This window comes from Athene cunicularia, assembly GCF_003259725.1.
Source record: "Athene cunicularia isolate RWA chromosome 25 unlocalized genomic scaffold, athCun1 chr25_part1, whole genome shotgun sequence".
Classification (NCBI taxonomy): Eukaryota; Metazoa; Chordata; class Aves; order Strigiformes; family Strigidae; genus Athene; species Athene cunicularia.
The window spans coordinates 89406-111653 of record NW_020799134.1 but is presented as its reverse complement, the minus strand read 5'-3'; the positions used below and the strand labels follow the sequence as shown (position 1 = coordinate 111653).

Below are 22248 nucleotides of genomic sequence, written 5' to 3'. Positions count from 1 at the left end.
CCCCCCCCCCCCCCAAGCCCAGCCTTCCTCCAAGGAACAGAGCCAGGCTGTTCTTCTGGGAGGCCAGAGCTCCCCGCAGCGCTGACCTGAGCGTGCTCTTGCTCCCGCAGCCCACGGAGACGGAGCGCTGCATCGAGTCGCTGCTGGCCGTGTTCCAGCGGTACGCGGGGCGCGAAGGCGACAGCTGCAAGCTCTCCAAGAGGGAGTTCCTGGCCTTCATGAACACGGAGCTGGCCGCCTTCACGAAGGTGAGTGAAATCCGGGCCAAAAGAGGCTCCCCCAGAGCATGGGGGACGGCGGTTCAAGCCTCTGGCCCCGCAGGCACGGCGGGGTGGGCACTGGGAAGAGCTCGCTCGCCTCAGGAGCCGGAGCGTGGCCTGACAAACCTTGGCCTGGCTGAATTCCACCTCCCTCTGCACCAAACTGGGCAGCGGCAGGTCCATCGCCTGGGGCTGGGGGTGCTCAGCGAGGGGCACCTCTGCCTCGAGGCAGACACCGATTCCCCTCTCTTTGGTCTTTCGCAGAACCAGAAGCCAGGGGTCGTGGACAGGATGATGAAGAAACTGGATTTGAATAGCGATGGGCAACTGGACTTCCAGGAGTTCCTGAACCTCATCGGGGGCATCGCGGTGGCCTGCCACGATAGCCTGATTGTTAAGGCCCCCTAGTCCTGGCTGCTGCGTCTCCCCCCCCCGCCGTGAACATTCCTCGAACAAGAGCGATGCAAAACTGGAAGCAGTGCCTCCACGATGGGGACCTCCCCCTGCCTCATTTTTATGTATAAAATAAAAGGCTTCAAATCCTAGCGTAAGGCATGGTTTTATTTCAGCATCCCGAGCAAGGAGGAAGGCCTAGGAAAGCAGTCCAGCCAGAGGGGGAGCAGGAGCTCCAGGTCCTGCCCTCTGCTTCCCCACGGACGCATTTTCTCATCCTTGTCACTGCCCGAAGATCCTCCAGCCTCTTAAGTACCACGGGGAAAGTGGTACCTTTTTTTTTTTTTTTTTTTTTTTTAACTACAGTGATACTAAAGGGTACAACTACGCAAGGTAGATGCAAAGACAGGAGCATTACCAAGAAGGATAATTCAAGCACTGGCAACAGCAGTTATATATTAACTATATAATTAACTATAATTAGCAGAAGCAGCTCCTGTCAGCCTGATAAATTATTTCAGGACTACAGCCTCCATTTTCTGGAAACTTCAAAACCCTCCACGTCTGGTAGCTTAAGAGGGACTGGGGGAGAAGGTGAAAAGAGGAAATTAAACCTCTTCTCTCTTCTACCCCAGTAAGACCAACTGAGCTACAAAACAGGAAGATCAAGATGGTCAGTTTACTTTATTCATGAGAGAAGCTGATTATTTTGAGAAGCGTTGCCAGGACAACAAAACAAAAAGTCAACACTATTACTTGAATGCTGAGCTGCTCTTCTGCCACTTCCAAGGGGTTGGGGGGGGGGTTGGTGGAGCTGCCCACGAGTCGGGACAGGCTCTGTGCTGGCCCCGCAGCCAGACAGGGCGACGTTCCTGCCAGAGCCAGGCACGGCTCTTCTTGCTGCCCAGGATGCAGGAGGGGCTCAGGGCTCTTCTCTCAGGAGCCCAGCGCTGAAGGATGGAAGAGGCAGCTCAAGGAGTTTTCTCCTGAACGAACTGTGTGGTCACCAGGGCTCGGCAAGAGCCACCCTTTGCCCTCTGGAAAAGATCTGCCTTGAGACAACGGCCCAGAGAAACTTCCCATCAGTTGGATCAGGAAAGAAAAGCACAAGTTGCTGCTACTTGGAAGCAGAAGAGTCTCACCACAGCATTCCTGGGTGGGGAAGAGCAGGCGAGACACCGCACAGGCACAGCTACGGTGAAGGGACTACAGACTAACAGCTGGAATGGTGGGAGGCGCAAGGTTCGAGCCTGGGCTGTGAAACGGGCCCGTTTCCCTCCCATCTCACACCCCCCCGGGGCAGGGTGCCCTAACGGAACTGGAGGGGGCTGATGCGCAGCCCGATGACATCTTTGCCGATCTCCGTCACCTGAGGAATAAAAGGGAGATGATTAACGCTTGGAACAACTCGACAGCCCAACCCCGCAGGCAGCGTTCGGCGCCTAGAAGGTTCTCTAGAACACACGCTGCCTGTCGGTCCCTGAAGGCAGCGTTTAAACTCCACAATATTTCACAACTCCCCCACCCTTCCACCTCACATGCCAAGTCCTCCAACACTCAGCTTGACCCAAAACCTGTGCTAAGTTAGGGGCAAGCACGGGGGAAGCTGCTGGAGGGGATTCTCAAGGGGAACATCACAGGTGAGGAGCGGGGGGGTTACAGATAGAGCCTCCCTTACCGTAGTGACACGGCAGATCTGCCCGTGGAACTCAGGGCAGTAGCAGGCGCCGCTGAGCGGACACTTCTCCACGGGTTTGCCACGATAAATGGGTCGGTAAGAGGCAGCGCAGATGTCAAAGGGGTTGTGCATGTCATAGTTGAGCTGGTAGGTGTCTGTGGGATTCTTCTCACAGGCTGACAAGATCTTGCGAGTCTGCAAAAAAGCAGCCACGTCGAGGGGCAGCTAGGGAACAGGCCAAAGGGGGTCTGCCCACAGCAGGTAGCCCCCACCCTGCACCTCACAGACGTACCTGCTGGGCCACCTCAGGCTTTGGACCCAGTTCCAGCAGCCGACGGGCAAAAGTAGCAGCTGTCTTGAAGTTTTTGAGTTTGAAAAAGAGGTTGAGAGCAGTACGCAGCACCAAGATCATGTGGACGGGCTGCAGGTTGGAGTGGGTGAAATAGGCAGCCATCTGCAGTAGGGAGAAGGAGGGACACAGTCACTGCCACACACGGGGAGAACTGAAAATGCTGCAAGAAAGCCCTCCCAGGTAATAAAAAAATTAATTTTTTTTAATTTTTAAAAATAAAATAAACAAATCCCAATGCCACATCTGCTTGGAAGGAGGAAATGGCAGAATTCAAGAGTCCCAAATGCCTTTTTAAAGCCAAAGGCTATTTTCCCCCTCATCTCCTTCACAGTGAAGGAATTCACAGAGTTTCTGTACCTCACAGATTCGCTTCTGCTGCTCCAGGGTCTCTTTGGGCAGCTTCTTCCGCTCGATCTCCATCGAGAGTCCCACAATATACTCCCGGCAAATGGCTATGAGCTGCTGGGCCTGTCAGAGAGGGAGACAAGAGTCAGGCATTGGGCCTCCTGCCCCACGGGCCTGCAGGGAACAGAGCCTGCCTCTCACCTCAGCGATCTCCTGCTTGTTGTCCACCACCAGCAAGGGCACGCTGAGCAAGATGGAGCGGAACTTCTCCACGGCCTCCTCGAACTTGCCAGCGGTGGTGAGCTGGTAGCACAGCTGCAGGCGCTGGATCAGGTCGTTGAGTTTCAGTCCAACGGCAGGGAGGGCGTTCTTCAAACCAGCTTCTTTCCTGGGGGCAACAAAGAGGGGTTGGGTGGCTCCAAAGAGGGGCCGGGGGGGACTCCAAAGAGGACCACTGCAGAGGCCAGCAGGAACACACACGCTGTCAGCTCGACTGCAACTCGTCAGAAATCTTTTGACCTTTGAAAATGACCTTTTGAAATCGTTTGGCCACGCTGGTTTTCTTTGACATTAGCTTAGCACAAAAGACATCTGACTTTCTCTAATTCTGCCACCCACAAGGCCCAGCTTGCTCTGCAGTAGCACAGGCTGGGAAGTCTGGCTCTTTTTTTTTTTTTTTTTTTTTTTTTTTTTTACAGTGGCTTCCAGGCACCACTGTAAAAAACACACCTGTGTTCTCTAGATGCCTCAGACCAGCTTTGTCAGAGGCAGAGCATTAGCACTAGAAAACATAGCATCTCTCCCCGACCCAGGAATGCTGTAGTGAGACTCTTCTGCTTCCAGGTAACAGCAACTTGTGCTTCTGTTTCCTGCCTCACCCTGATTTTAGTCTTTAAAAAAAAAATAAAAAATGAAAGCAGTTCTTTAACATCTTTACATCTAACAGTAGGCAGCAGAAAAACCCCATTACAGACAGAACGCTCCTTGGTTTTGCTTCCAGCAAACAGGAAGGTTCCTCCCTTCACAACAGAGATACTTCTAGCTGCAAGTGCCAAGGAGTCTGGGCAGTGCGCGGCCCAAGGGAAGGAGCACAGAGCTAACACCATCACTCACCAGTTACGATGTGGGTATCCATACATGGTGGGGAGAGATGGCAGCGCTTGGTAGGTCGTACGGCCACGGGCATAGGTCTGCAGGAACAGCTGCTTGTAGGGTCCAAAGTTTGTTACTCCTACCTGGTCATGGAGGAGCTGAAAGAGACACATTGATCTGCTGAGTAAAAGTTGTCCAGGGTTGTACAAAGGCTGCACAGACATCACTCAGGCTCACAGCACTTCTTGTTTTATAGCCAGAGAGAACAATGTCCAAAATGGACACAAAGCAAAGCTTCAGACTGGATCAGAGACAAAGATACATGGTGGAGGGGGACAAGGGCACAATCTTTCCCCGAGGAACTCCAGGGGAAACTTACTCTCATTGCTGTCTCAAAGGAGCCTGCCAGAATGTGGTCCACAGGAAGCTGAGAATTGTTACACCACACCTACAAGAACAGAAGGGAAACATATACAAGAGGAATCATGTACACGCACACGTTTGTCTCACCTACCCTCATCACCCCTAACTCCCCTTGACAAAGCTCCTGTGTCGTGCTCACAGACGAGGGTTAACAAGGACCAAACCCAAAAACCAAAGCACCGAAGTAGAAAGTTTGAGAAAGACAATCAAAGGTTTGTGCCACTACCTGAGCTGGGCTGGTGCCCTTGGTGGGTGGCACGAAGAATCCATCCTCTGCTGTTCCTGCTGGGCCAGCAGGAACGTCCTGGGGGAACACACAGAGCTGGGATTAGTGTGGAAGCTTCCAGCACCCAGATGAAATCAGTGCTGGCCACAGCTGGGATGGCCAAGTCTCCGAAGAAGCCCAGCACATGCTTCCCCTACCACTACAAGCTGTCATTGCCTTCCCAAGTAACTACAGCTGGGCTACTTAAGAAGCCTCCTGGAAGCCTCCTACCAGTTCAGGGGGAAGATCCAAATCTTCTTCGACTTCCCATCCACCTCCTTCTTCCTGTCCTTTACCCAGACCTTCCTCTCCAAAGCCCTCTCCAGCATCCACAAAGCCATCTGCAGGGAGGGGGCAGGGGGGAAACAGTCAGAGCTCTTACGCAGGCACACACTTACACTTCCGCAAGAAAAACTCTGGGATTCACCCACCTTCATCCAGCTGCAACTCTGCATCTTCTCCCCAGCCTTCAGTGCCAACTGTGTCGATATCAATATCAGCAGCCAAGGCACCTCCTTTGCCTACAGAAAGGGGTAGGATCCTTCATTTACTCATCACTGAGTGGGCGAGGTGTTAAGCAAAGAATTACGTTAGGCCAGCACCCTCCCTTCCAACTGTCAAGTCCCACCTTGTGCCAAAAGGCCAAAGATTTGAGGGATTTGCCAAAGATGGCATAAAAGCCAAGCTGGATTTCAACCTCTGCTAGTAACACACAAATCTGTGGTTAACAGCAACCGTTCAGGAGCCACGGAGACAAATAGCTGCACTCTGCACGGCCAGGGTTAACGCAGCTTTCCAAGTACAAAGCAATACCTTTGCTAGTAATCGTTCCTTCGAAGAAACCCTTGGAGACAGTCAGCAACGGCCAGTTGGTATCCAGAGGCATGACAGGAGCAGGAGGCTGCAGCAGCTTTGCGTTGTGGTCAATGTCTGGAATCTGAGCAGAGAGGAGAAGGAAAGAGTTCAAGGCCACATCAGGAAAATCCAATTCTTTGACCTACCCACCTCCAAGCAGCAGAGTTGCCATCCTGGTAAGAGGTGACGGGAATGGAGAGGGTTCCTCCCGCCCAGAAAGTTGCTGCCACTGCCACCTCCCTCCCAAACTCTGGTGCTCTTGAAGCAGGAACCATTAGGTCAGTTTGCTAACCGTTTCCTTTTCAGGATCGAACGTTTCCTTCAGGCTTTCAGCTTCCTCATCCAGACCGTGAGTTGCAGCTGTGAGATAGGCCAGGGACTCTGCAGTGAGATATAATGAACATGAGAGCGTGTTTCTCTGTTTTCCTGCAGGAAAACATCACCAGCACCCGCAGCCACAGTCACAAAGGGAAGATTAGCACCATACCAGGGCGTAGAATCACACCTTTAGGGCTTTCATTAGGTTTAAAACTTGCAGTCAACAACTGACTGTTTGAATAAGCTCTAGAGTTGATTCTTGTCTCCTGGATGGGATTCTAGCTCTCGGGTTCCTTTCTGCTTACCTGATTCAGTTTCTCAGGGAAGGGATTACACTGATCTGCCTCCAAAACTCACTGTTCATCCCAACAACCTCCCCAGCTTCTCCGCAGCCCACAGGGACACACGTCAGTCTGATATTACTCACTTTGCCCACAGTTCTTCAGGATCCTCACTCTCTCCGCCACGTCTCCTAGATACAAGGCATTCTGGTAGTGGCCACTCATATCTTTACGGATCTCAGCTAAATCAAAAGGAAAAAAAAAAATCACGATAACTTGGCAGCTCTTGGCCTCTACTGTGATGCTGCACATTCCCTCTGGGAACGACACTTGGATCCTCCCAACTCTTTCTGCTTCACCACTCACCGATTTTCATCATTTTCCGAAGCTTCTCCAGGTTGCCAGTGATGAGGTAGAGGAAGGAGAGCCTATCGAAGTTCTTGGTGCGTTGGTAGCACATCTCCACAATCTGGTGATTTCCCTGCAGCAATGCCACTTCTCCCAGTTTCTCCCAGCAATTCTTGTCATCCAGAGCTTTAGCTGCTTCCAGAGCAATCTAACAAGGGAATAGACATGGTTAGAAAGACTTGGCAGAAAGCAGTTTTCTCTGCAGTTAATATCAATGCCCGTGAAGGAAAGCGTGGGATTGAAAAGATCACTGCACTAAATCATTCCCCCAGCTGAGGGCCTGCACCTTGGTAGGGCTGTTGTCATCCTCAGCTCTACCGTTCTCAACTAATTCTCCATTCTTCCCCATACTCCTCCTCCTCGCAGAGAAAAGGTTTGTAAGCGATGCCCCAGAGGACGTGCCTTTCCCACAGCACCACCTGCCACCTCACCTCGATGTTGCCACACTCCAGTGCCAGGCTGAAACGGGTCTTCTCGTCCTTGACGAAGTGCAGGGCCACCTCTGGGTAGCCCTTTTTCTGCAGGTAGGCAATGATGGACTGGCCCACAAGCTTGGCATTCCTCACCATGTGCAGCACCTGCAGAGAGAATCACAGAATCATCTGGGTTGGAAAAGCCCCTGAAGCTCCTCCAGCCCAACCATGACCCTCCCTCTGACCCTTCCCAACTCCCCCAGATCCCTCAGCGCTGGCTCAGCCCGACTCTTCAACCCCTCCAGGGATCCCGGGGACTCCCCCGCCTGCCCTGGGCAGCCCATTCCAACGCCCAACAGCCCCTTCTGCACAGAAATCCTTCCTCAGAGCCAGCCTGACCCTGCCCTGGGCAGCTTGAGGCCATTCCCTCGGGGCCTGGCGCTGGGGCCTTGGCTGCAGAGACTCATCCCCCCTCTCTGCCCCCTCCTGGCAGGGAGTTGCAGAGGGCCAGGAGGTCTCCCCTCAGCCTCCTCTTCTCCAGACTGAACCCCCCCAGTTCCCCCAGCCGCTCCCCAGCAGACCTGTGCTCCAGACCCTGCCCCAGCTCCGCTGCCCTTCTCTGGCCACGCTCGAATCATTCAATGGCCTTTTTGGGGTGAGGGCCCCCAAACTGAACCCAGTTATCAAGGTGCAAGGATTGTTCTGAAGAGTACAAGAAGCCCTCGGTTTTACAAGCCTGTGGAAGGGTTTCGCTGAAGAGACAACATGACAGGGCCCACACTGTGAACGTCCTCAGCTGCACCTTCACTGCCAGCCGTGGCACCGAGCAGTTTCTCTGGCCAGCCGGGCTAGCAGGGACTCTGCTCCCAAGCCAGGAGGGAGCTGGTGTGCACTGGAGTCCAGGTGAAACACCGCGCCCACCCGCCACTTACCGTGCTTAGCCAGCAGAGCTACGTGGGACATGTCAGCTGACCAGATGACATATTTCACCTTGGAGATCTTCACCGAGGCCAGAGTTCTGGAAAAAGGACAGCACTGACATCAGAGAGCTGAACACCACCCCTCCACAGCAATCTCTGGATGGGAACAACCAGCACCCAACAGCCTGTACCCAATTTGCAAGTGCTCAAGCCCCTTTTTGCCGTTCTGGGGCTGTAAAATCATGAGGCAGAACGGAGTGTTTCTGCAGTCCAGTGCAGCAAAACCGACCTCTCTCCATACCTATGCAGTAACAAATATCTTTGAGTGACAACTGACTTCAAAACCTACATTTCTGAGGGACAGATTTAACAGAAGGAGGGAAAGGAGGTATTTCCAAGCAGCATTCACATTGCTTAAGTTATTTACAACTTTCCCAGCAACACTAGAAAGACAAAAGTGTACAAGGAAGGAAACAAGGCAAGTTCTGGGACATAAGCTATCAACATACACCATATCTATCTGCAGATAATCCAGAACCTTCTCAAGCCTTCAAAGATAGCCAAAAGCACCAACTCCTTGCCCATTTCTTTGTGGCTAGCAACACGTATACCACAAGCATGCTGCCAAAAGAGCACTTCGAGCAGATCTAAAACCCAAGGGATAAGTCATCAGGCAAGCTCAGCTTGACTGAGTCTGGGTTTTTGGATTTCTCTCCGCTTTTACAGCACCCCATTCTGTAGTCACAGGATTTACAGGGGTATGGCACATATCTCCCTGTGATCGATGGCACGATGCCTGCAGCATAAATTGCACCTTGGCTATGTTTACACTCTGCTCTTCCTAACAGTTGTTAGCCGTGGTTTGGATCGGTCTGACGCAGCCTGCAGCTGATGCTAAATTCTGAAGTGCATTAATAGCTGTTACTTGTCCCCAGAGGGCACACGCCAGCAGGATTACAATATGAAAACTTCTCCCTGCAGACTGGATCTTACCGCTTCTGCTGCACGTCAAAGAGGGTGATGGAGTCTGTATCTCGTAGTAACAGGTTCCCTGTGCCAGCGTAGAAAATCTCATCACAATTTGGCACCTGCACCTTCTTCGTGATCTCATTCTTCAGGTTTTTGATTAGGATCTGCCACGTGACGAGAGGAAACGTAACAGCATGGGACAGGTAGATTCCACAAAGAAATTTAGCATTATTTTAACTCAGAATTTTTGTACAGCTGAACCTCAGCGACAAGAGGCCAAAATAAAGAGCTGCAGCCTTTCTCAAAGCAGGATCAGACTTTATGCTGCCAGAAAACCCAACCACAAGTTTGCCAGGGTGCAGAACCAGCGTACCCTTTCTTTTCTGCCCCACTGCTGTCATTACTAGCTGGCGGATACAGTTTGCCAGCCCTCTCTACAACGAGTGTATGAACAAAGTCAATCAGAGAAAAGTGAGAGAGAACCCAGCGTAGGTAGAAAAAGGAAATGAGAAAGCTAGAAGGGGAGAGTGGCAAGTGGAGAAGGGGAAGGCAGGGAGAAGTAACAGAATAGGCATGAACTAAACTTGAATTTGCTAAGTCAAAAAACACCCTGAATTTAAAAAAAAATTTGGGAAAAAAAAAAGAAGAAAAACATACAATACTCTGCACGGGGCAAAGAGCAAGATTTCTCTTCCCCTTCACATCAAGTACATTCCAGCAGGGAAAACTTTCCATGATTGTCTTTCCCCCTTCTTTCTCCTATTGCACTCCACAAGCGAGAACAAAGAGCTTTATTAAAAATCTAACTTGTATTTTCCCCATTTCCCCATTACTTTTGCGCTCTGAAAGTGACCTGGGCTTCACAGTACCGCTCTGGTGAGCCTTCACGCCTGAACTCACCTGCTGCAGCAAGCTTCCAACAACTGAGCTAAGATTTACCATCAAAGAAGTTAAATAATATTTCAACTCGTTACATTTGCGCTGTATTATATTCCTTTGTGCATGTCTGCAGCCCACTCTCTACCGACAGCGCTCTGCCAGTCTACTCAGCTCTCCAATAATTCCGGTAACCCAACCTCCCGCTTCCCATCTGCACGCTTCCAAACGACGCCGTCCCCTGTTAAAAAGATGACCCTATTAAGCTTGTCCCCCTTACCGAATGCATTCGATCCAGGACTGCAAAGCGGTTACGAGCTACCCACACAGCTGTTAGCCCAGAGGAACGTTTCCCTTCAGGGGCTAGGGAGAGCAAAACACAGGCAGTGAATAAAACCTCTGGCAGGCTCTTCCGGCAACACATTAGCCAGTCTTGTTTGATCCCGTTTTGGCTGTTGTAGCTGCTTCCTACTAATTCATGTTTAACCTGAGGCTATTCACAAGACTCGTTTCCTCCCCTCCATGTCCTTTTGGATCTCGGCGTGGCCAGCGCCAGCCCTTCTCTCCAGCCAAGGCACAAGACAAGTGGCTGGTGGCCCCGCCAGCGCCTCTGCCTGGCGCGGAAAAGGCCATCGCAGGCGACAGCACCGTCTGTCAAGCTAACGAGCAGAGCCTGGCCGGCCAAACGAAGGCAGCAGCGAGGGTCCCAGCTCCAGTGTAAGCCCCCCCCCAGCTCTCTCCCGCCCCCCTGCAAACTGATATAACGAGCTGGAGGAGAGAGGCTGCACTCTCCCCAGCACGCAGCTGTTCTCCCCATTTTAAAATGCTAATACAAGCTCAGCTCTGCGTGGCAGAGAGAACAGTACTGCAGGACACGGACCTGCTGCGGGGAAGGCTTTCTGCAGCAGTGGATGGGAAAAGCGAGAGCTGCTGCTGCTTTGGTAAATTAAAATTTTCTTTAGTCCTCAGCCCCTTTTCTCACCAGCCCCGCTCCTCGACACGAGTGGTTCTGGGGACTCGCGTGCTGTTTCACCAAGCGTCTGTGGCAGATTTATACCCTAACAACCAACAACTTAAACCTGACCACCTCACCCCTCATTTACTACCCGGCCCGAGGAAGACTTGTCTGATTTCAATTCAATTCCCAGCTCCGCTTGGGGTTTCCTGATGGCAACTTCACCCTTTTCCCTGCATCTTCACAACTCAGCCTTTTTACTGGCTTTAAGTCTTTAACGCTGACTGTAGATCAGGCAGAAAAAAGATTGAAATCTATTACCCAGAAGACTGTTAAAGCGTGATAAGAAAGCTTAGATTCCCTTGTAGGTCAGGTAAATAAGCTGAAGGACATGAGGATGACAACCCCAAGGCACATGTTAAATACCTACATCACAGCCCTGGGAGATCATCGGTTGAGTTTATAGCAGCTTGTTGAAGATACCTATAAATCAGTAGAATTTTATGCTGTTCTTGAATATGTATTAAAAGTGCGTGGTTTTCACAAGACCCAGACATTTCTTCATCTCGAAGAATAATGCCTTTCCCCATTTAAAGGGTCACAAGCTGGCTGTCCCCAGACAAGTCAGCTTTGAACGTCTCAGTAACATTTAATCTAAACCTCCCTTTCTCTTTTTCTTCTCAAATACACCTGCTGACTACACTCAGCAAAAAAAAAAAAAATCCTCCCTTCATTAGGCCCACAGAAATCAATAAATCTATGAACAAGTGAGCTGGATTCCAGACCAACTCATTCATCACTCCCACTCGTTTCAAACTCTTTACTGCCGTGACGACAGAGGCAGGAGGAACCAGCTGGAGTTTCAGATCCCAAATGGAATTCATAGTTAGGAGAAAGAGGTGGGATGTTGTTTTTTTTTTCCCCCTAAATCACGTTTTTACTTGTAAATTGCACAAAACTGATCTGGAATTTGCCGAGAGGAAGAATGACTACTGGCACCCTGGCACTGTCACTTTTACAGCCACTTTTCAGAGGATAAAACCTCTTAGAACAAAATATATCTGGTTAAAATCCATCTCTGTTGACAAGCCAGGAAGGCTGCCTGCTGCGTTGAAAGGGAAAACGGAAAGTTCCTAATAACAAAATTATAAAATATATATTTGTAGCAGTAAAAGTTTGGGATGAACATGAATTTTTCAAGTCAGTGTAGTGTGATATAGTGAGCAGGAAGCCTGCCAAATGATGTGTGCTGCAGGGGCACTGGGAAACACGGAGAAAGAGTCCAACGAGAGAGGCTTAGAGAAATGAAGCTTTTTTTTATATATCACACACACACACACACACACACACACACACACAGAGTCGGAGAGCAGGGGAGGGGACAGCTACACAGTAATAAACACTCACGGGGATTAATGTGAAATAAGAAATGCCTACCATCCGGATTCTGGGAGTCTGCATCCTTGGGAATGGTGTACAGGTCATAAGTACTGTTCTCCAAGTTGCTGGCTCTCTGCAGAGAAGGGGGGAAAAAAAATCCATTTTGAGATAGGATTTCACAGAACAAATATCCCCAGCCTGGTGGGAAGTTCTTTAGCACCTTATGCAGCAAAACTTACTGTGCAGAGAAGGACGGCGTTCTCCGCGGGGTTGTATGACATGTTGAACACAGGGAACTTGGAACCACTGGAGAAGAGTCATGAAGAAAAGAGAAAGTGAGAGCGGTTATTTCTCCCAAAGTCACCTTACGATAAAACGCTCTTCATTTTCTGAGATATGCCGAGTACCAGAAAAGCTCAGTTTTGATGAATTTCCTGAATCAAGACCACTCGGAAACACTGTAAGAACATCAGCGTTTCACAAACGAGTCAAATTTCAGTTTGAAACTTAAAACTAGTTAAAAAAAGAAATTATATCTGCGCCCAGATAAAAACTGACCTCAAAAACTTCTTGTAGGTTTGGTGAGGTCACCTGACAGAAGAGTCAGTGGAAACTGAGGTATGTGAATACAATAATACGAACTATCTGTAAGTGAGAAACTAATAAGGGATTCAAGATACTGGCAACACCTCTTGTAACGTGCCGAGCCCCTGCCTCCTACCTTCTCAGCTGCATGACAGCAACATCTTTTGAACTGTTGAAATCAAGCTGGCGGAGGAAACGGTCCTTCACGTAATAGAGCATGTTCCCGTGCACAGCGTAAGCGGGGCGCTCACGCTCCAGTTTGAACACAATCATTCCCCCATCGTGGCCTGAGGGAAGACACGTGAGAAGTCAAACGCGCGAATTAAATCCTGTGGTTTGCCTCGTTGTGAAGGTGACGCTACCAAAAGCCCTTTCAAACCGAGAAAGGGCCAACAAAAATCACAACCAAGGACTGCCAGCCCCCTCTGCTACTCCTCAGCCTGTGTGAATTCAGCGATGTCACTTCTTTCCTAAGGGCTCACCCTCCTTTAGGTTTCCTAATCTAAGATCTGACATTCTTCTAGAAACATTCTGCCTCACTGTCACACATTTTTTTCAAGTTCACAGTCCAGCGTGCGTTCCCCTAGGATCTGTCCCATCCCTTCTTAGCCTTTAGCTCGTTAACGCAGAGGTCATCTTCTTCTAGCTTTGAACTACAGCTGACACAATGAGACTGCGTTCCACTAAAGAAGGATCTTTTCCCTGCGATACATTTAATAAAAGCATCTGCAAGTCAGTGTGTTTCTGCAAAGCATGCTAAAGAAAAGCAAACCCCGTATGGACACTGAGTAGGAGCTTTTTTTTTACCTGCAGCAAAAAGGTTGAGGTTGGGATGAGCAGCCAATACCCAAAAGCGATCATGATCACGCCGAAAAGTCTGGACACCAGTGCTGAATGGGCAACAGAAGGAATAAGGAATATAAACCAAATGGAAACCTTGCTGTAAACTTCAGCTCCCAAAATGAACATCCTAAGCGTCGCCATACAGATCAGCATTCAGCACGAGGAGTCCACTGAGAGTTCAAGCAGTGCTTTCAAAGCCTTCTGTCAAATAATATATTCTCATTTAATGTATTTTCAGCAGCGCTATCACTAGACAAGTCAGCCCTCTTCCACTCGCTTTCAGACAACTCCAAGCCTTGCTCTCAACGTGCATCTCAAAGGGGTAGAGAATGTGAAAAACACGACTCCTCACTCATGAATTATCAAACGTTAGCAACGACGGTTTAAGAACTGCTTGTGTTCAGTTTCCCTACGAATAAACGTTAGGTCTTTCACACGTGTAAAAAACTTTCATCACAAGACTGAGTCAGATGCTTGAGAAGCACTAACCGTTTCGACATATCCCAGACACGGATGCTCTTGTCTTCGGAATTGCTGAGGATTAGCTCCTGCCGTGGGTGAAAGACAGCACACGAGACGTTGTTGTAATGCCCCCGGCAAGTGTCAACCTCCCAGGCCTTCGATTCTAACCAGAAGTGGAAAAGAACGAGGAAAATAATGCTTAAACTGGTTAAGCTCTGCTACAGCAGGCGCTTTATTATAAAGCAAATTGCATCGGCCACTAGTGACTAGACCATTCTCTGCAGTTCACATTTCTGATCTCTCTCTCTAACCACTAGCACAGCTCACCTAAGAGAAACAGGCAAGCCAGATTACTCAAGAGGTGCTAAGAATTGTACAGAGTTTAGCTGGCCTGAGCTGGCAAAAGCATAACCGTTCCTGATGGACGGCTTCTGGCTCTCGAATCATCTCTTATTATTCCATCAGGGCATAGTCAAGAAATTTCAGAGTCAAGTTTTTCTACTTCTGCAAGCTTCTGCTCAGCAAATGTAAAGAAGCTGGAAGTGTTTGGTAGAGAACTGAGCCCCCCTCAAACTGCAAAAGCCAATGCTGTTTGGGATCACTTACCACTGTATCATACAGACACGTTTGCAAAGCATAAATTACCTCCGGGTTCAGCCTACAGATGTTCAAACATAAATCTCAACTCTCAACCCCCTTCTCCCCCTGGGCTGTTCCCAGGAGAATCCTCTCACCATTCATCCGCCAGATCTTCACTTGCCGGTCGTCAGCTCCTGACACGATGAGCGGCATCGTGGGGTGGAAGGCAGCCCAGTTCACCCCCCGATCGTGGCCCTGCAGGCAAAAAAGAAAACAGTCACTCCACACAATTTGGTGACTAAACGGAACGAGCAAAGGAGGGACGAAGCAACAAAGACTGTGGGCAGGCTTGCCAAGACACAGCTCTCGCTGGTTTTATCCTCCATGCTGCTCATGGCGAGCGCTTACAGACAGTAAGATTATAGATGCCCGCAATAATAAGCTTTGCAGATACTGTTCTTCACCAGTAGAGCAAAGCTGAAGCTCGGCAGCAGAGCAGCACCACTTCCAAGCTTTAACAAGCCGTTACAGAAGGCTGTCTCTACCACAATCTCCTCTGTCGCTTCCAGTAACACAAGGTAATAACATCTGCTATTTAACCGAGCTTCTGGCTGTACAGAGAAAACCGTTATCTGTTTGGTTACGGTGCAAACACCTCCAGATTTCAGATCTGAAACTCAGAAAAAAGTAATGCCATAATCTCCATGAGCATTAACTCTACAGAGCTGAGCCAGGTGTTTCAGCTTTTTTTTTTTTTCCCCGCTCTCTGCTGTTTTTCTGAGTTTTCAGAAGTTCGTTTGTCTCACACAGATTTCATTAAATAAATCTGAAAAGCCTGTAGTGCACGCGCACGTTGACACTGTACCTCAAGAACGTGCTTCACAACGGCATCTGTTGTCCCAAACAAATCCACCCCCGTGATTCCCCTGACATCCGATTCCACAGCTCCAGGGGACAGGTTCTTCTTCCTTAGACCTTGTGAAACAAAGAGGAAGGAGAAGCGGGGGAGGAGGAAGCAAAGATTCTATTATCAAGGCAGTGTTTCAGATTGAACAAGCTGAGAGCTCTCCTGTGCTGTTTACACATATCTTCAGGTGGAAACTGGGAACTTGAAAGAGGGTGAGAGACATCCAGGACTCCCTTCCACTTCCTCCAAAAGCACGAGCTCACATCAGACATACCACAAGGGAAGTCTGTACGCAGAAGGATCACCTCAGCTCACTGGGACAAGCAGCACCCCAGCAAAGAAGGACTGACACACCCCAATTTCTGCCCCGCTCACCCCTTTGCTAGTCTGAGCTTGCACCTTTCAGGGGACCTTCCCCCATGCCACTTGGGTGACTGCTTGGTCATGGATTTGGACAATCTGCCTGGAAACAAAATACTTTCAGAAGCTAGAATTATATGAAATAAAGCTTGTTCCTAATTCTGAAGAAAACTAAGCCATCCATGTTAGACCCATATCTTGTCATCCTTCATTAAAACCCAACAGAACCCAGTAGGGAAACCAAGAATCAAAAAGGGCTTCTCCTTCAACAGTGCACAGGGAAAAGACTGTACATGTAACACTCTAAGACATAACTCTTAAAATATGCTTTTCTACTTCATAGTACTTGGCCCAAGGATGCTATCACAAAATTTATCAAGGATTAAAAAAAAAAACAAAAAACACAAACCTGTCTAGGATAAAAGCAGAATTGCACAGGTATGGATGCCAACAAAGAGGGAATTTTAAGAAGAAAGTAATACTGAAGTCAAAAATTATTATTTTCTTGTTGCAATGCTGATTCTCGATCTCCTCGTGGATTAACAACTCAGCATCTCAACAACCTCTCTGGCAAAGTTAGTCTAATAAACCAACAAGTTAAGCAGTGTCTCGGAGCAAAGCACAAATGCTCAGCAGACATACAGATGGTCCAGGTAATGGTGGAGGACTGGAATGGCTGAGTAGAAACTTCTACAAGGCTGACACAAAGTACCCCAGAAAGGAGGAATTAAACATACATAATCCAGGAAAAGATGTGTGAAGAAACACAAGACTTTTGGAAGAGAAAATACTTGAGCCTTTGACAAGCCAGTGAAACAGGACTGGGACACAAGTGGAAAATTTCTGGCGTAACTGCACAAATCGAGAGGAAAGGCAGGACACTCACAGAACACTCCAGCCTCCTGTGTTGCTCTGGGGAGGGAGCAGGGACAGAGAAGGGACTCGTAGCAGAAAGGCAGCTATTAGGCATTCTGAGGAGAGCTGTTAAAAAAAAACCTGAAAAGGAGACTCAGCTCCACATGCACACGAGCACTCAGGACAGGTATTAAAATATCCGGAGTAAAGGGGCAACATGCTACCTGTGAACAACAAGTTGTGAGTTAGGAAAGAAGGAAGAAGACACATGGTCCTTTGCAAATTCTTTTGCTCTCGTCTCTTCTTCAGTGGAAACTAAAGAGGGCTCTTGGGTACAGGCTTTTGTTCTGGGCTGAGGTTCCTCCCTGTAACCCAGCCAGAGGGCAATTAGAGAAGCGCAAGGGAGGCTGAAGTGGTACCAAGGGCTTTGCCAGCCAGCACCACACCCCCACCGAGGGTGCTCAGGGAGGGGCAGTCCAGGCCTACAGAGGCTCAGCTCAAGTCCCAGGGCTCCTCAATGCTGCCAGGCCAAACCCTCAGGTAATCCTCATGTAAGCTGGTCACCCAGACCGACTAAACAGAGCCCTGACAGAATAAGGAAGTTTCCTGCCAAGCATCAGACATTTGCCAACCACGAGTAAGGTTAAACAGGAGTCGGTGTGTGATGTTAGAGCACACACAAAAGAGCTGTGATCAGCGTAAGACCACCTACACACTCCTCAGGGGGTTAATACTTAGAAAGAGAGAGAGAAAAACAGATTATTTCGTAGTTTCTGCAGGTTAATATCAGCATCACGAGCAAGGACTTCATTCCACAGCACGGGTGAATAACACAACACAAACATTCATGCAGTGTAATGTCTATAAACAAGCTTATTCTGACTGCATTCACACAGTCTCTCTCAGGAGAGCAGCAGGAAACAAATCCTTTCACTCTGAGCGTATTTGGTTTGCATTGAAGGTCCTTTATCAGCAGGTTTCAAACCAAGGAGCCTTACCCATATGGGAATTCAAATCCACATTCTGGTGCCCAGCCCAGGTCTCACACTCTGCTGAGGGCACCGGTTTTGGGAGGAGGCTTTTAGAATGTGACCTTTAAACTCATTTAACAGAGGTCATCAAAGAACCGGTGCTCATAATCCCAAAACCTGCTGAAAAAAATTCCCACCCATGTCAGCAGAAGCTGCAAGTTAACAGCAGCACTCAGAAATGGGAGTTGAAGCTCACCACCAAACCATGCTCTCTGTGACCAGGATTATGTACACTACAGACATCAGATAAAATGGGGAAATAACCCTTCCCAGGAGACTGCTAGAAGCAGAATCCTGCTGAGGGTATAAGTCATTTTGGGGGGAAAAACTGGGAAGTGGAATTGTATTTTGAATCCGTTTCTCATCTCCCTGTAGGTTTTTTTTCCCCCACACTAGTATTCTCGCAGCGTCGTGTCTGACTGGAGCGACAGCTGAGTCAATAATTCAGCATGTCTCTAAAACCCTTCATCACATATCAGCTGAGGGAAAAAAAAAAAAAAAAAAAAAAAAGCCTGTATTATCTCCAAACCAATTTGGCAGCTGGAACTCTGCTGAGAGAGAGTGTTTGTGGGAGAATGCAGCAGCAAAGCTCCCTGGCAGAATAGCTGTTAAACTCCCCATGCTGGCAGTACAGAGAGGGGGACAGGTTTTAAATAACCAAGATATCCTGTCCCCAGCCCCTACTGTTGACACAGCTGGCCGTGTCTGAGCGTGTGCTACAAATAACGCAGCGTGCCCAACCAAAACTGCAATGGCGAGAGCGGCAGGTCGGGTAAAGCCTGGCTCTAGAAAGTTTATCTTATAACACCACCAGTACTGCCCCCGCCTGCCTCCCACCAGTCCCTTAATTCCATCTAGTATTTTCTCCATTTCTAGCTTTTCATTTAGAGATCGTATTTCATTCCGTTAAGGCACCTCGTGGCCTACGTGTTCATTAGGAAATAGCCAAAATATCAAAGTTACATTTTGTATACAAAAAATATATATCAAAACCAAAGGAGTTTTGGCTTGCAACTCCTGCTCTGATCTTTAAGCCACGCTTCATTTTATGAAACGGACAAGCAGAGTGAAAAAGCTGAAAGAATTCCTACTAATATTATCTTCCTATCACCACCCCCAACTAGGCTACCAAAACCAAAAAACCCACCCAAAACCCAACCCCCTACCCTTTCTGCAATCCAAGCAGAGACCTTTTTATCTTTCTCTCAGAACAAATGACTTATTGCTGCCTCCAACAGTTTTACAAGGGGATAAAGCTGATCCAGAAATTTCTAAAAATCCTCCAACAAGTCTGGCATAGCTGCAAAGCTGATCAGCTGGCAACGTTATTTCCCTTCTGACAGCAATATTCGTTGCTATATTGGCTGCAAAATCAGACTGGGAGACTGGGTTGCAGAATTTCCATCGTCAGAGGGGGTTTTTTTGGCTGCACAAAGCTACAGCTGACCTCACCTACTGCCACAGAACACTTGTTTCAAGTAAAAAGGTGGAGTAGAAGATGCCCAGAGATCTCTTCCCAGCATCCCACTTCAAACTGAGGGGAATAGGTCCCCATCAGTAGAGAATTTTTAACTTTCTGCCTGAGGTTCCTGCAGTCAACAGGCTGCTACTCCTGCCCTCCGATCTGAACCCCTCTTTCCTGCCTCTCTTGGCTTTCAGCAATTGCAGTTTTGAAGTGGGCTTTGCCACGGGGTACCCCCTTGATCTGGGCAGCTCACCAGAAATATCCCAAACGCGCACAGTCTGATCCAAGCTGGCTGACACTACCAGGTCCTCAGAGGGGTGAAACTGGGCACACATCACATAGTGGTTGTGTCCTGTCAGCACACTACAACAAAAAGGACAGAAAAATACCATTTAAACATAAGATAGGTTAATAAACGTTCCAATTTGCACCAACAGTGGTAAGCTCGGTCTCAGGAAGGAGGATGAGGGATATGGGATTGCTAAATGCTATTCCTCAGGAGTTAGCGTGACTGAACACTGAGCATATCTGTTCTTACAGAGAGCGTTCAAGGGTCAGGTTTCTGCTCTCGATAACTCCACAGGCTTTGGCACTGACACGTGTTATTTCAACCTCGAAAAATTTTCAACCAAACAACATGTGAATTTAAGCACATGAGTCTAGTGGCATCAGAATAAACAAGAAAAAGACAAGACTGATGAAAATATTCATAATTGATCTTTGTCAGGTCTATTCCTTCAACCAAGCAAGGCTTCTGCTTGAAAACAACAGATGAAGACAGCTCGACCCAGACCGTGAAGTTATTTTTTTTTAAAGCAACCATTGATTTTACCAAACACAAGTTCTGGACTGCCAGTTCCAAACCCGAATGGTCTGGTCATCAGAAGCACTCAAGATCCAGGGATATTCCTAAAAAGACAAAGTATATGAAGTCATCCAAACCCCAGACATTCTCCCCTAACGTGGTATCTTCCAACTGTCCCCACGACCCTTTTTAAATCTCATTTAAGATCTTGAAGGTGGAATTTATGTCTCTTGCACCTCTGCCACCATACCTGGGGCACCCTCACACTAGTAAGTCCAGCACAATTTCTTTAACAAAGATCCTCATTCAGGGAAGCAAGAGATTCCCTCTCACACACAAAGGGAGGAGGCAGCCCTCACTGGGTAATACGAGAGGAGCTTACATGGTGGAAGAAGGTAGTGCGAATATAGTCCAAGTGCCCGAGCAAAGTGAAGAGGCAACGGCGCAATTTGTAGTTCCAGACCTGCACAACACAGAAGTAGAATCATGACAGTACGTGCCACCACCTGCTAGATTGTTTTGTGCCTTCTCACGTTTCAGTTCACCTACAAGACTCTCTCTTCCCCTTTAAAATACGCTTCTAATGCAAGCTACAAAGAGACTTCAACTTGCTGCAGTTAACTCTCTGAAACAGGAGAATCAAAATTCCCAAACACTTTCTCATCTTTTAACCAGATTCTTTGTACATGCCTCCTCCCCACAGGACACTTTTCAGACAACAAGAGCTCAAGGAGTACAATTTTACCTTTATTTTGTAATCGTCACCTCCAGAAACAAACAGAGGCTGCTGTTTGTGGAAATCAATACCTCGAACGGGTCCTACAAATAGGAAGAGCAGGTTGGACACAGCAAGGTGGCTGACAGCCGTAGCAGTCCCTTGTACCACTTAAAGACTACAATTTGCACTCCTCCTCGTTCCTGTTGCTCTTGGCAAATTAAGAGCTTCAGAGACACAACAAAAATTAACTTTAACAGGCTGAGATCCCATTCCCAAACCCATCCATTTCCAGCAAAATGACTGCAACCACCCATCGCAAAACTTCCAGGCCCTTCAGATCTCTATTTACAGGTTTATTCAAGCTTCTACCCCACTTGATGCATGTGCAAGCAATGTTCAGAGCCAGAACAGTGGCCAGAAAGAAACACAGGCTAAAACTGAGAGGCTCCGAAGTGAAACAAGCAGAAGCCTCAGTAAAACTTCAGCAGAGCCTCCCTTCCTCCTCTCACACCCCAGTCTTCGTCCACAGCACCTCCCCCTGAGCCGACTGACCATCGTGCTCATCGAATTTGTCGATAAGGGTGCACATCCGATAATCCCACAGCTGGATGACGCCATTGTGCAGGCTGGTGAGGATCCACGGCCGCTTGGGGTGGAAGCTGAGCCCTGCCGAGGCACAGAGAGACGTGACAGCGAGGCCTCCGCGCCACCGAGAGCCCGGAGCAGCCCTGGGGGAGCGGAGAGAATCACAAAGTGGGGATGCAGACAAATGACTCCGCACAAAGAGTAGGGAAAAAGTTCATTTGTGGGGAGCCAAAGGCTAGTTTTCTATCTTAGAACAAGCCAAATGGTGGAGCGATGCTGCGGCTCTTACCCCTTGGAAGAAGGTGAACATTATATTCCTTTGCAGCAAATGAACATCTGATGCTTTATGAAGGGCTTCAGCAGCAGCCAAGTGGGTCACAAAAGAAGAGACAGCGCTCTCTGCCCCAGGTGCAATGTTCCAGAAGAAGGAATGGCTGTCAATCTGTAAAGCATGAACAGGAGGGGTAAGAAAAGCACATGCAGACAGAGGAATACTGTATTGGGAAAGCAAATCTATCACCTCTTTCCTATCCACTCATCCTGCTGATAAGGGAAGAGCCACAGCACCTCGCCTCATGAAGCTTAAAATAAATACCAGTTGTGCTGCTGTGGCAGTCCTGAGGCCTCAGAGCATTGCCACCGCTCTGCCCTGAAAACTGACATTGTCAGCTGGGCCAGAATCTTAATGCTAGCATCCCTGTTCAGCACCAGGCTCTGAGATGGTGACAAAATGGAGTTTTGCATCTCTGGAGGGTGTAAAGTGACCGTAAACCAGACTGCTAGACAGGGAAGTAAACTTCTTTCTTAGCTCTGACACTGAGCTGCTCAACAAGCAACAAAATCTCTATGTGATTCAGCCTGTACCGCCCC

General features: G+C 48.6%; 2 protein-coding genes across 2 annotated transcripts in view; one reads left to right on the top strand and one right to left on the bottom strand.

The window, feature by feature from the left end:
* S100A11 (S100 calcium binding protein A11) overlaps positions 1–805 on the top strand; it is a 2813-nt gene extending 2008 nt beyond the window's left edge. The window contains exons 2-3 of the mRNA XM_026863897.1: positions 111–248; positions 525–805. Coding sequence (XP_026719698.1) covers positions 111–248; positions 525–668 — 282 coding nt within the window. The 3' untranslated portion in view covers positions 669–805. The remainder of the gene's footprint in view (positions 1–110; positions 249–524) is intronic.
* A 513-nt stretch (positions 806–1318) lies between these two features.
* On the bottom strand, positions 1319–22122 carry COPA (coatomer protein complex subunit alpha). Its single transcript, XM_026863896.1, has 32 exons — positions 22040–22122; positions 21346–21521; positions 20821–20894; positions 20458–20538; positions 20103–20179; positions 19524–19633; positions 15518–15627; positions 14808–14907; positions 14101–14236; positions 13576–13658; positions 12905–13055; positions 12423–12489; positions 12241–12316; positions 10129–10211; positions 8997–9136; positions 8016–8101; positions 7816–7835; positions 7102–7248; positions 6629–6818; positions 6409–6504; positions 5956–6044; positions 5622–5745; positions 5240–5329; positions 5040–5149; positions 4770–4847; positions 4500–4568; positions 4142–4278; positions 3230–3416; positions 3041–3151; positions 2624–2785; positions 2332–2526; positions 1319–2022 (listed from the first exon to the last, which is right to left on the bottom strand). Exons 1-32 carry the CDS (start codon positions 22120–22122, stop codon positions 1963–1965), a joined length of 3498 nt encoding a protein of 1165 aa, XP_026719697.1. The 3' UTR covers positions 1319–1962.
* Positions 22123–22248: the final 126 nt, after the last annotated feature.